Consider the following 14,332-nt stretch of genomic DNA (forward strand, 5'->3'; position numbering starts at 1 on the left):
TAAAAATTAAAAACTAAAGATTAATTTTTTTATTTTAGTTTAGTTTTTTTTTTACTTTTAAAAAAGTACTACGTACAAACTAAGAAAAATAAGTTCTTATATATATATATATATATATATATAAATATACGATTAAAATATATTAAATATACATATTAGGTGTTAGGGAAAAAGTTCATGGCGTTTTTTTAATGCCATCTAACGGGAAAAATGCCACAAACTTTTTCTCACACCTAATATATACTATATGTACCTAATATATAATATATACTATACAACTTTTCATTTTTTAAACTCGACTTTTTATGAAAAAAACACAAAAATAATCTTTTTAATGATTTTTTATCGTTATTATTTTCTTCTTATCGTTATTATTTTTTGTATCAAGAAATAATTTCATTTTGCAAAGGAAAGAAATATGAATATATTTTGTACATAATTATATGGATACTTTTATGTACGTTTATATATAATTATATATAATATTTATATATATGTTCTTATATAAATAACTTTTTTCCAAATATAGATCTAAATATAATTTTATTGAACTATAATATTAAAATAATTAAAATAATGTAAAAAATTCGAGCATGATAATCAATGCTGCAAAAAATTTCGATATTCTAGTATCTAATATCCCCTACATAATTATTTTGATCATCCAATAAAGCTATTTTTAGATCTGTATCTAGCTAAATTTTTAAATAGTGAAGCAAAACCTTTTTTTTCATGTATATTCTTAGAAAACATGAAATATTTAGTAATATGAGATCAACACGTGTCTATGTGTACCTTGACTTTGATTCTGCCGCCTGAGACGATTCTCCTGCTTAACTTTACGGACGGTAGTGGCCATCGCGTGTTGGCTGACCATCTCTGACGAATACTTTCACAAATGTATTTCAAGTCCCCTGTTTTCACCCTCGATAGTCACCCTAGCGAACGAGTTATCGACAATGACAGACCCCGGATCTGCTCAACTCAATGCGTGTAGCTTCGGATAATAGATATTCTTAGATGAAATCCTCCAACCCACAGTTGGGGCCGATTACTATAATCGTCAATCTATGATTTAAGATTTAAACTGACATATCATAAAAAAAATATACCGTCCTGATCACGAGAAAAGATGTTATATTGACGACGACTTAAGTTTGGGGACCACCTAAGACGCAATTTCTTGTACAAATTGAAAGTCTTTTCGTCGCACGTCAGCAAATTCTTTGTTTTACACGAGAAGGCGAATCCCGGCGATGACAGACTGCCAGCTGTCGCGACAAACATGCCGAGCACTTTACAAGATTACAAAGTTCATTAGTTCTCCTCCATTAAGACGTTGCAGCAGTTTATCTCAAATTAGTTTCGCTAATTTCTCCGCACGGTGACCGCTTTACTCGTTAAGGTACACTAATTTATATTTATGGTCCCGCCTTTTTTGTAATTGAAACAATGATTTCACTTTAATTAAGGAAACACAGGATGATAACATAACGAATTGAAATGTATGCTAGTTTGTTAACGCAACTTTGGGAGGAATTAGGTTAATTAGCATTTTTCTACACGACGGACTTCCGTTTCACAGACAACCTTTTGTCTCACCTACGAAAATCACATGGATCTTTTTTTTTCTTCTCAAAGGCCGTCATCATCTTGTCACTTTCACGCGAAAATGCTTATTGTTCGACGCAGCGAAAACTCCTCTATTTTTCATGCGGTTGCGCACGAAAAGAGAACGCATTTGAAGTCCGCTATGGAATAACTTTCCTCGTTCGGTGAGTTTCCACAAAAAAGTTCGCGCTGACGAACCGAAATTTTCAACGTATTTGCTACGAAAAGAAAATTACAGAACGACGTCGATCATTTTCTCTGAATTTCCAGATAAAACTCCAAATAATTTATCAGAAATACGACACTTTGAAATTCGTGCACCGTTTCCGAAATGGAAGTTAATGTATAATGTCTCTCGCCAATTTATCGTTTCCCTTATTTTTCACGGAGAGAAAGCTTTTTCTTTGCCACAGCTTAATGGCGACTTTCCTTATGCATCCTTTTTCTTCCACCCTTTTTCTCTCTCGACGGTTCTTGTAATATCCCCGATCCAATTTATTCAACCGCTGCCTTGATTACTCGACGATGTTATTTGCTGCTCCCCGAGACTTCCGGCGCTTCACAATAAAACGTACTTTGTTTGCCGCGATAATGCAACTTCAAAGAATGCCTAGATTTTTTTATCTTCATTAATTTAAATTTTGCAAATTTTCTTTCTCATTAAACTATCTATTATTCAAATTCTCTCTATCACTTGATCGAAATTTCTTCGATCGGCATACACAAATCTCGCGCGTACAACAGAAATCAATCAGCGAATTCAACCATTCACTTATTCCGAATCAAATCCGTTAATGTCCAATTTTCTTTTTTATTCATCAATCTCGATGAAATTCCGTCAATCAACACACGGCACATTAAATTAAACTGACGTTCTACAAATCTACTTGTAATTCAATTCCTTCATCAGTTCAAATTATTATTTCTGAATCTTCGGATTACTTTATCCCGATTCTTCTTCTCTTAATCTTCCTTTCGCGCTAGATATTCAGCTGAATATTATTTCTAAATCTGCAGCTTTCACTTCCGAGTATCCAATTAGTTTTCTTCGAGAAACGTCGCACTTTCAATGATCCTCGTCGAGAGAACGAAATATTGACACTTCGCGATTTTTCCTCGGCAGCTGCTCGCGCGTGATTTGTGTTCGCGCGAATGCCGAGCGCATCGGTCGAAAGAAGCGGTTTTTCTTCCACGCTCGCTAGAGTAGAGACGAGCGTGTGTAGCAACCTTAGAGCAGCTCGCGCCGGTGGAGCTCAAACTTTCCATTGAGTGAACGTCGTGGTTCCGCCGTTCTGACTTCACTTCCGGTATCGTCCCACCACGAGGAGTCATTATAGACACTCCGGCGGTGGGAGCGAGCGAGACGGAGAGGGATGAACGAACGGGGAGTGATTGCGGGGAGCAGGCGGAATAAAATAGACGTCGAGAAGAAGAGAGAGGGAACAACGTATAGTGAAAAGGGAGAGAGGTGAAGAGAAGTCGCAGGAGGGACCAGACCGACACACCGGGATAATTTATTCTGTGCTCATACGCGGCCGAGCTCCGCGACGCGCATCCGACGAATATCAAGCTGCCTCGTCGCTACCGAGATCTCTCGATCACCGATCGTTAGATCCGTAGCCTGGAGAAACAAACATCCACGACGAATTTTTGTTCCTTTCGTGTCTGGAGTTCGCTTGAGTACCACAGACAATCGTGTTCTTGAAGTGAACTAATAATCTTTTTCTATTTTACGTGAATATATAAGAAAGAGGAAAATATAATTTCTATTTTCTTGAAATCGATACAGTTACGACTTGGCGTTGGAATTGAAGTGCATGTGTGATTTTAACTTGAAACGATCTATCTTTTCTAAATATATTCTCTATATTAAATCGAGATGAGATCTAAAGTTTCTTAGCTACATATTTCGCTATGATTTAGGGATTAGTAGGAGTTTGTGAGAAATTCTTTTACAATTCCTTTCGTAAGCTTAATAACTTAACGAAGTTACGAAGCATAACGTAAGAAGTTAGAAGTTAGTTAGTTAAAAGTTTAATCATTCTCAGACATACTTAATTCAATGATACTTACTTAATTTTTAAATAAAAATGATTGTTAGTTTCTCTCTCGACAAAGCTTAAAAATATTTTTAAAAATAGGATCAGAATTTTTTTAATTTAAAACAATTTAAAATTTTTTATTTTGCACATTACAAAATAAAGATCCCATTTACTTAACGTATCGCTTCCGTTCTTATGATCTTGTATTAACAAAACTTGCATCAATTATGAACGACAATTTGAATGGGGAACAATTTTGCATTCAAGGTAGCAGTACGAGGCGAATTAAAGCCCCTGATTCGAAGAAAGAAAAGAAGGAAAAGTCTGAACATCGAGCAGTTGCTTTATACGTTCGGCGAGATTTCCACCGCCGGTAATAACACGGTGCGGTACACGCCGGGAAGGAGAAAAAAGACGCGATCGAAACACAGATTAGTGGTTGCCGATTGCGTAGAATCATTATCGGAATGTGGGGCACAGCGAAGATAAGAGCAAATCGTACGGTCTTTCGCAGTGATCAGGGAAAGCCGACGAGGATGAAGAGGCATCACAGAGCTTGATTCTACTCATTTAATTCCTATCTTGATCAAGCCGTGCAACTCAATATCCAAATGTTGTTGATTATCGTCTTTATGTGAGATAGCTTAACACATTTCCATTGCACGCTCAATATATTTCTATATCGTATTTATATAATACAGAATTAAGTAGATCTCACAATTACAATTCATGTTTTTCAATTGAAAATAACAGATTTTAATTGGTGATTTCACGAAACAACTATTCGGAATCTGCCTGATATTCATAGTCCTATGATAGTCGATTCTTGTAGAGTAAGATTTTCTAAGTATAGTCTTAAGATTTATAAGTCATTCATTCATGGCATCTAAAGATATTATTTAACCCTGCTAATCTGTATCTTATTTGAATCAAAATATAATTATTTTTTTGCATTTTATTAAAAAAATTTTTTCTCTAATATTTGATGATCTCATTTGTTAATTCAAGATTATGAAAATTTGTTAGTGAAAATTTTTTATTTTTTATTTCTTAGAGCTTTTTAATCATATTAGCCAGTGAACAAATAGGATTCCAATAGGATTCAACAGAGAATTTGAATTAAAAATAATTAATCTCTATCACTGAAAAAGTGCTTGATATGATTTTTTTATATAATTCACAAAATTTTTTTGATTTTTAATTTAAAAATTGTATTGTTCTAATCAAAATTTAACTAACAAAATTTTCTTATTTTTTTAATTTAAAATTTATGTTATTCTAATAAAAAAAATTTGATTTAATTAGTCTAATCAAATTTTACATATCAGCAAAATAATAATTTATACCAAGCATTTTTCTCAGTGCTTATAAATGAGTGTTGTTTGTCAGTCAAGTTCGCAAAAAATTATTCGTTCTAACCTAGCTTCCTAACGATCTTGTTTTTACAATTTGATTATTAGCGTGACATGCTGATGATCAATATACGGTATACAGTGGCGTAATTTAATTTTCTATCTGACATCTCAAGGGAACGTAACAGTTATTTGCGTCTTCACTCACAGAATGAGAAAGATAAAAGTCTTACCGCGGCTGAAAAATTTCATATATATCCACCTACTCGTTCCTATCCGTCACGTTTTAACCACCGCACCGTGATGGATCGTCGCCTCGACACGACGGCGTGGATTACCATCTTCCTTCTCAGTGCTCCTGAGATCCATCAGCGGATAAGAACTCGTGGTTATTATTGGTAGAACGCGGATTTCAGATACGCCCACCTGTCAATTCTGTTGCTTCGATTTAAAGCACTTTGAAAATTTCCTTTCACATAAATTTTCTCGCTCGCCGTGCTCGATCCGGAATCTATATAATTATGTTGATTTTTACAGGCGCGAATCATGCCGACCTGCCAGCGGCCGTTACCTCCAAATACGGAATTTAGCATAGAACTGTAAAGTCGGATGATAACGCTATATGGGAATCGATTTGTGTGATTCGATCGAAAGTTATGTCGAGCAGAAAGCCGATGTCACGTGTAAGCGCTTTATAGTCGCGCATTTCCTATTTTCTCGACTCTTCCTTTTCCTCAGCGAACTCGTTCCTCGACAAGCGACGATTCAATGCGGCGAATGCAGTTGAGTCGATAACCACTCCGCATCCGATGCTTGTCGATTCGAGATTTTTAACAAACCACATATATACCTGCCGTGCTTACCCCTTTCGCGGTCGACTTGATGGCCGCTCGCAGCCACTATCGATTTCTGCTATCGAGCCTGATTATGCTCGCGCGAAGGCGCGTGAAACGTGCTCCGACATTATACATGCAAGCAGAAGATATTCCTAAGGTAAGTTCGAGCGCAGTAACTCGGTCTGACACTGTGCTAATCCTACAGCTATAAAAACTATACCCAAGTTCTAAAGTATCCTGTTTAAAATACAGAATGAACCTCCGCCTTACAACGATTGAAAGGAAAGTTTAAAGTTTTCTTTACCTACAATTTTTTTAGAATCTCATAGTATTAATTGTACCGACTATACAATCGTCAAAAATTTTTGCTTTGGATTCAAATGATCCATTTTAGTCAAAGATTAAATATATGTGTAATATAATGTAAAATATATTAAAACTAATCTTATTTTCTTTTTCCAATACTAATCACTACTACTAATCACTACTAAAAATATATATGACAAAAGTTTTTCAGCACGGTGTTACATTTCCTTGAATATAAATTACAAGAATATTATAACAGACAAGAATGCTTCATTTTCCACGATAATAACAGCGTGTTATTATGCAGACCTTATATAACTTTCCTAGTACTGTTATTTCTTCATTTCAATCACAAAGTTTCACTGTTTGTGCTTCATCATGAAAGAAGTTATCGCTAATAATCGCTATAACGTGTTCACATAATCTCTTTTAAAACGCAAATAGTATCATCAAATTGTTAATTAGAATTAACAGTATTCTGTTTACAGTTAATTAGAATTAAATTTGTTTGCAGATTTTTTACTATGTCTTTGTTAATAAAAATGTTGGGAAATAAATTTTTTTTTGTAAGTTAAAACAAAGAGCATTTTAATAAAAATCAGAAAACGGCACAACAATAACAAAAATTCAAAGATTATTAAAAAAAAGGTGGATTGAATTCTACATTTAAAAAATGGTTCGAAATTATCCGCAAATAAAAAGCAAAACAATAGGTACAGGAAATCCTGCTGTACATCGTTTAAAACAATAAGTTTCGCATTTCTCCCAATTTATTAACGCGTCATTAAAACGCAAGTGTAATAGTTTTAATTCGGATCTTAATGCAAAACTGATTCTCCTAACATTCCTAGCATCTTTTGCATCGATACTGCCATTAGTTTCGTACCGTATCGCTTCTCTCTTCGGGGCATCGCTGGAATTAAACGCGAGATTCTGGCTTTTCTGATTTCGACGAGATATTACGGCAATAGCGTTCGCGTTCCATTTAACCGGTTCGCTATTCGGTTCGGCGGACGATGCAACGTCATCGAAAGATCCGCTGTGACGCCCCATTATGCCGCTCACTCACCGTCGTTGGTCGCTTCTCTATGCGCTTTACGCACTCTTTTCTTTATCATCCGCTTGTTACCGCGGCACGCACGACGAATACATGGGAAATATACGTCGACGGTTTAATATGGCGAAGGCTTTACGATGGCGAATTCATTTGACGCCATTATACGTTGTCGCGTTTAATGTTGACTTTATACGTCGAAGTTATCGGCAAACCTCGACTCCCAATGCCAGCCTGTGTTCCATTGTGACACTCGCAGTTCGAAAAAGCGATATGCATACACAATGCTGAAAACTGAGGGTTAAAACATAGAGGAATATATATTAATAGCACTTGTAAGAATAAAGGAAAAATTTAAAATAATCACTCAATTGTACACACATACAGTTATCATGAAAACTGAATGAACATACATTGAGAAAAATGTACTAAATTTTAATATATATATATATTAAAATGTGTGTGTGTGTGTATGTATATTTGAATAGCGTCAACCAAATTAATGGTTTTTGTATCAAATAAATATACTTTAATATTTAAATGTTCAGTTACTATGTTCAAACATGATTTGTTAATATTTAATATATTTTTTAGTGTATCGAAAAATTCCGATTAAATGTTTCGAAAGAAAATCTTAGATTGTTTATATATTAAAGATATATATAGTTTCTGAAAAAGTAATTGGAATTGGAAATTCATACTTGTAAAAATGAATGTTACATACATATAAAAAGATTATATATATGTAATAAGACCAATATTTATATTTAATAACACAGTTTTATAATTTAAATGAAAATTTCCTTATTTTACCTAATTATTTTTTTAAAAAAACATGCCTACTTATTAAAATAATTTTTGATTCAGATTCTAAATCGCTACCAAACTTTTTATTATTTTCAAATATCAGATATTAAAAAAATCTGTAATTTTTTAATTTTGTTAAAAAATACGTAATATATACATCCTGATTAAAAATAGTTTGTATTTTTAAGTCAGTGCTCAGTAATGAACTTTACTTTCTACTTGAAATTCCCTTTTTGCTCATTGAATGTTTTTAGAAAGTTAAAGTAATTATTTTATCAAAAAAGGAGGAACGGTAGTCTCATTATCATGATAAGTTATAACAAGCAAGTTGCTTATATTTATAGAGTATATAGAGCAATCTCCATCCATAAATTTAGCACAATCTTCAAATATATTTCTTGTCCTCTACAATGAAGCACCAAGGTATCTGTTTTATCTTAACATTATTTATATTTGCATTTTTCCTTATTTTCTTAGCTGTACATGCACAATTTCGAATCAGTCTAAAATAACATTTTGCAATTAATTAACTAATTTCTGTAATTTAAGAACAAAGTTTATCAAGAATCAAACAAAATTTATTGTACGAAAAAATCTTCATTGAGCTAGTCGAAGGAACATTAATTTGCTCGGAAATTTGAAGTGATCACAGGATTAAAGAAACGATAATGGAGATCGTATAAGATACGCGGTACAGCACTGGAATTCAAGAATTTTGTTAATCTCATTAATGTCATGTAGAACGATTCACACGATTAATGAGGACTGTTGAGAGATGAAGCTAACGTAATAACGATTAATTATTTAAAGATTGATCGTGGAATTCTTACAATGTTGCCATTCTTAAAAAGATACCTAGCTATGCAGCGTAAACGGCCGTACCATCAACTATATTCTCTACGCCTCGTGCACATTGTACACATCAACGGTCACACAAACAGTCTCCGTTTACAAATCTTATGTCGCAAACTCATGTAGGCGATCATACTCACCAGCCGTTCGAATGTCCGCTGGCGAAGATAATAATCCGACGTCGGGAAAAGAAAGTATTGTCGTTAAATGATGCGAAAATACGTCGCATTATGCTTCACAGAGACAGATTTTACGTGTCTCGTATTTCGCGGTTCTCGCTGCCGCTTCGTTCGCTGCGTTGGAGGATCGATAGGATGCTTTATTGTAGTTAGGCTTTACTCTCGTCGTTACTGTCGTGTGGGCGTCCGTAACGCCCGACAAATTTCCCGAGTGGGCAGAAGAGTTGCGTTCGGTAAGACCTGATGGCTTTTATTTCGTTCGCGACAATACGCGTAATTTGAAGATCAAAATTATATTTTTAGAAACTCTATTTAACTCTTCGAAGTTGAAACTAGGTCTATTGGATCCATTTAATTATAAATCTCTTTGTCAAGAATGCCAAACAATTTAATTTTATTTATGTTACATCTGCATATTTGAATTATTCTTAGTAAAATATAGTTAGTATTTATTCATTTTTATGTCACTTTAGTTCCTTAAAATTAATTAATTGCTTCTTTTAATTAACATAAATTAAATAAAATTAAAATGGCTTGTAAATAATAAAAAAGGAAAATAAACCAAGCAAATAAACGAAAATGGGTTAATAACAGTGTATATTTAATGCAGAACGTTTCAATCTGACTAGATCAACATCATTAGCTGTATCAGTTATTATATCGTTTAATTTATTAATTTAAGAACGATCTTTAGTGCCATTTATGCGTTTCCCTATATAATATTTATATTGCGGTTATTAAAATTTTGTTTTATTTAAATTGATATTGGCAGTTGATGAGGACCTAGTTAGATTGACACATTCTGCACTAATAAATTTTATCAAATATACCATTTATTTATATTAAAACATATATTTCTGCTGATTTTTATTGGCCTTGATTTAACATAAATTAAATGAGTTTCGAAGACCTAACGTCAATAATTGTGTTACAGATTTTAGCATCAGCTGCGTTAAAAAGTATTAAGTCTGGAGATGAATTATTTAAAAATATTTTATGGAATGACTATTTTGTTTATACTATCTTGTTTTTATCGAATAAAGTATATCATATATAGAGCTTCAAAAAAAAATTTTTTCAGATCTTCAAATCAATAGAATGTGCTAGTGCCATTTTCCAGTTATAAACGTGAGAAACTCATGCGTGCACATTAGAACGTCCTATTAAATCTATGAATTACATCTCTGCTTTTCTAACGGTAACACAGTCGCTAAAGGAAACACGCGGGAAATATAGCGGTCACATAAGTACGTCGTCGCTATGGGAAACGAGATGGTGATATAGCTTACAGTAATGAGGAATGGTGGGTCCACTTTGAGGGCAGATTTCATTGACCGAAGACACGAAACAGTGGACACACAACGGTGCCCGTGAGAAAATACGTTGTGAAAGAAGAAGGGAGAAGAAAAGGAAGAGGAGGAGGAGGAAGAAACGAAGGAACCGATGTGTGGTGCGTCACGGTGACGAGTTTACGTGGTAGGTAGGTGGATCGACCGAGAGGAACTAGACTTCCACCATGGATACACTTAGACGACTCAACCATGCGTGCTTCCCCGCGCTCGCGAGCGTCACAGGTGAGCTGAGAGGAGCTCACCGCAAAACGAGTCCTGCGAGCGCGTGTGTGGAAAAGGAAGAAGAAACAAACGGATGGCTAGATAGGAGAACAATCCTCCCGTTCGCTAATCGCCGAGATAGGAAAAACATGCATACGGGGTGGTAACTCCAAGGTTCATTGCCCACCCCTAGCAGTTTTTAACCCTTTGCGTACTGACAGCTCTGACATAGTTTTATACCTGCGATGACGCAACAAAAGCATTTTCCTGATGGTTTTATTTCCTAAGGAATCTCCGCATCTTTTTTACGATTTTGTTAAAGTAATTCACTCGCAACGTATTAACAAAGGAAACATTTATAATTTTTTAAAAGGTATACGAAAGGAATAATTTTGCTAATTATTTAAAAATTATATAGATACAGATCTGAAAATAATTTGCAGATTTGTAGCTATATAAACAACGCTGCAAAAATTTTGATACTCTATAGAAACTTGTTACTCTCTAATAGCAATTGTTTTCATAGCCCAATAAAATAATTTTCAAATTCGGATAGTGATTATGTAACTTTTTCCCTAAGGTAGAAACGTAAAAAGGAAAAAATTTTTCTTTACTTTCAATGATAAAAATGTTCACGTTTCTCGTTTCCCCCTTAGGGAAAAAGTTATATGATTGCTATCCTATATCTAACTAAATTTTTAGATGCTTCAGCAAAATCGTTCTTTCCATGTTCTTTTTAAATTTCCTGATGCAGCAAGCTTGACGTTTGATTAAACTTCATTTTGTTTTAATGTGCATTCTTACGATAAAATTATTGATGCATGACTATATATAATTTTTCTTCAGCAAATTTAAGCCGTATACAATATACATAAAATTTTATATATTGTTATACTACTATTACTATTATGATATTTAACGTGTCATTAAATGTTTTAATTAATACGTACAAAATGATATATTTTAATCTTTTGCATATTTGTTATAAGCAATTCGCTTATTTATCTTTATCATTTTGTCACTTAATGGCTTTTTAAATATTAACTAAATTTTTTAAGAATCTTTTATGCTGCGTAATTATTTTATTATTATAATGCGTTTCATCTTATTATATATCATCTTATTATATAAGTGATATTTGCCTCGGAATAATAAATTGATTCCTCTCTCTATCTTCGTCTATCTCTCTCTATGATATTTATTGCCTCTCTCGCCCCCCCCCCCCTTATCACAATCGCGCAATATGCGACAAGTGAGTACACACGCATCGAGGCAAAAAGAAAACGAGATTTATGATTAGTCCGCCAAAGAGGAAGAAGGCCAGGGTTGGCTCGAGGAAACGGATCGCTCCACGCTACGGTGCACTCGTGCAATCGTTAATCGAAGTCCCAGTCTTTCTTCGCCGCAGGAACGAAACTGTGTCGATACTATCAGTAGGCACTAAAGGCGGGTGAACTGACCGTAACGATACCAATAACGATTTGCCGAGGTATCGATCGTAACCATTTTATCAATGTGGGAGAAAACACCCTCAAAGAGATAATTAAATTACCGCTAGACCACGCAGACTGCAACATTGCAAAAGATTCTCTATTATAAGATTCTCGCGGTGCGTTTACCACTTGAAATTAAATTTAACATATACTTTTGCAATATTTTAATTTATATTTAACGTGATATTCAAACCATTAACCAAATAGATTTTCTTAAGATTCTTCAGATTTTTCAAGAGAAAAAGAATCAATTTAGAAAGAGGAATATATAAATAAAAATATTAATTTTATGATTGGTAAATGATTCTATCAGAAAAAGAAACAATGAGTCTTTGGCATTCCGTAGAGATATAATTAAGATGTTCAGCATATCAACAAGATTACGTGTGCCGATAGCGAGTACGAAGATGATAGGAAATATTGAGTGGACGCGAAAGTTAAAAAGCAGCGTGACAAGACGTAGGTTGCTAGAACTTCGTGTTTTCTCGCAAGCTGGATCTGAACTCGTTTTATGTTATCTTACTGTATTATCGAACCGGTTAAATAACTTGTGTATATTTAAATATCGCTGCGAAGACGACGATGACTAACATTCCCTCGCGCAGCATCTACGCGAAGATCACTTTAAAACCGTACTCTAAGTATGTATTTATGTAATTATTCGAATTAATGGATTCCGATCGGAATCACTCAATTATTCTTTAGATTTTTTGTTATTATGTTTCCTAAGGAAAACACGGAATAATTTCGAGCGGAATCTATTCCAAACAAACAGTACGTGCCCTGTTTAATTTATGATTAATTAATATGACACGTTTCGTAATACTACTCTATTCATCGATATACTCTACATATATTACAGAATTATTATAATATTACAATTTAATTTATAATTATATATAAACTGATCTGCTTGCGTTCTGATTATGTTGTCTTCGAAATGGAGTGTTATTTCGGGCAGATATCGTGAAAGTGCTGGTAGAAACGGATCATAAAGAGAATGCCTATTATTTCTATAAAGTAATTTTTATAAATCTTCGCGTTATTTGTATTTTTATATAATGCAACAAACATGCATATGCATTTTGCTTTTCATATATGTATTTCAGATATGTGTAGTGAAAAAATATTACTCATTCAATTTTATATATTTCTCATAAATGCACGTAGAAAAATACATATATTATTGGAACATCCCTTTAATATTCAATTTTAATATAAGCGTGCATAAAACAATGTCGCATTTAAAATAAAAATTAATCTAAAGATTTTTAAAACAATTTTTATTTTCTAAATAAAAATAAAAATTTCTGATAATATACACCTGAACAGTTTTACTTTCTTATCTTATAATAAAACTGACTTTATAGAATCGACTTTTTAATAAAATAATTTAATAAATAAAATATTATAATTTAAAAAAATATACTTGCAGTACTAACCGATCAGATGTTTACCTGACAAAAATTAGTCAGATACATAAAAAGACTAATTTTTTACTTCATAAATCTTCCTTAAGAACATTAATATCATTTTCTTCAAAATCAACAGTACCTTCTTAAATGCATAATTCTTTAATGACTGTATAAACCCTTAGAACACTACACGATTGGGTTATTTATGTCCTGTATATTTCTTTTCATCGAAAAACTAAAAGCATCAAATGTTTTTTACGAACATATTATATACCTTTAAAAAAGTATAATTTTCAGGGATTCGCACGCAAACACAGATCATGAACTTCAAAAAAAGGTTTTAAGGCTGACTACCGTGGAGTCTATCCTCGCAAAATCATTTTGTCCTGGTTGTCTTGATATTCATTCTTTTCTCGTCGAAATGAACCTTTGAGTCGCGCCCAACGCACGCATCTGCTTTATTTTACTTCTATTCTACTCCTGAAGTCTGAAATGCGGGCGAGCGAGCAACTCGTCCGTCCTCTCACTCTCTCGTCGGTCCCGCTGAGTGCTACAAACAGCCTTTGAATAGCGTCTAGTTTTTGTCGAACAACTAGTTTTACCGGAGGTTTTCATTCTTCGTTCTATCCGCGAGCACATCGAGCAACCATGAAAATTAATCTCGCCGGTTCTCTCAATGCCGTAAAATTTGAACGAAAGTGAATATGATGTTCGCAATTCACAAAAACCGCCGCAGTTCAATGCTTATTAATTATTAATTATCTTTCATATTTGTTACGTATGATATCACGTTTTACGAAATTATTATACAAATCAAGAGTGAAACATATTA

The 14,332-nt window shown here is 33.7% G+C and overlaps 1 protein-coding gene across 1 annotated transcript in view; it reads right to left on the reverse strand.

Moving 5' to 3' along the window:
* LOC105622825 overlaps positions 1-877 on the reverse strand; it is a 27,488-nt gene extending 26,611 nt beyond the window's left edge. Inside the window, 1 exon segment of the mRNA XM_012204236.1 lies at positions 796-877. Within this exon segment, the coding sequence (XP_012059626.1) occupies positions 796-877 (82 nt within the window).
* Between the last annotated feature and the right edge of the window lie 13,455 nt (positions 878-14,332).

The sequence above is a fragment of the Atta cephalotes genome (assembly GCF_000143395.1).
Source record: "Atta cephalotes unplaced genomic scaffold scaffold00049, whole genome shotgun sequence".
In the NCBI taxonomy this organism is placed as follows: domain Eukaryota; kingdom Metazoa; phylum Arthropoda; class Insecta; order Hymenoptera; family Formicidae; genus Atta; species Atta cephalotes.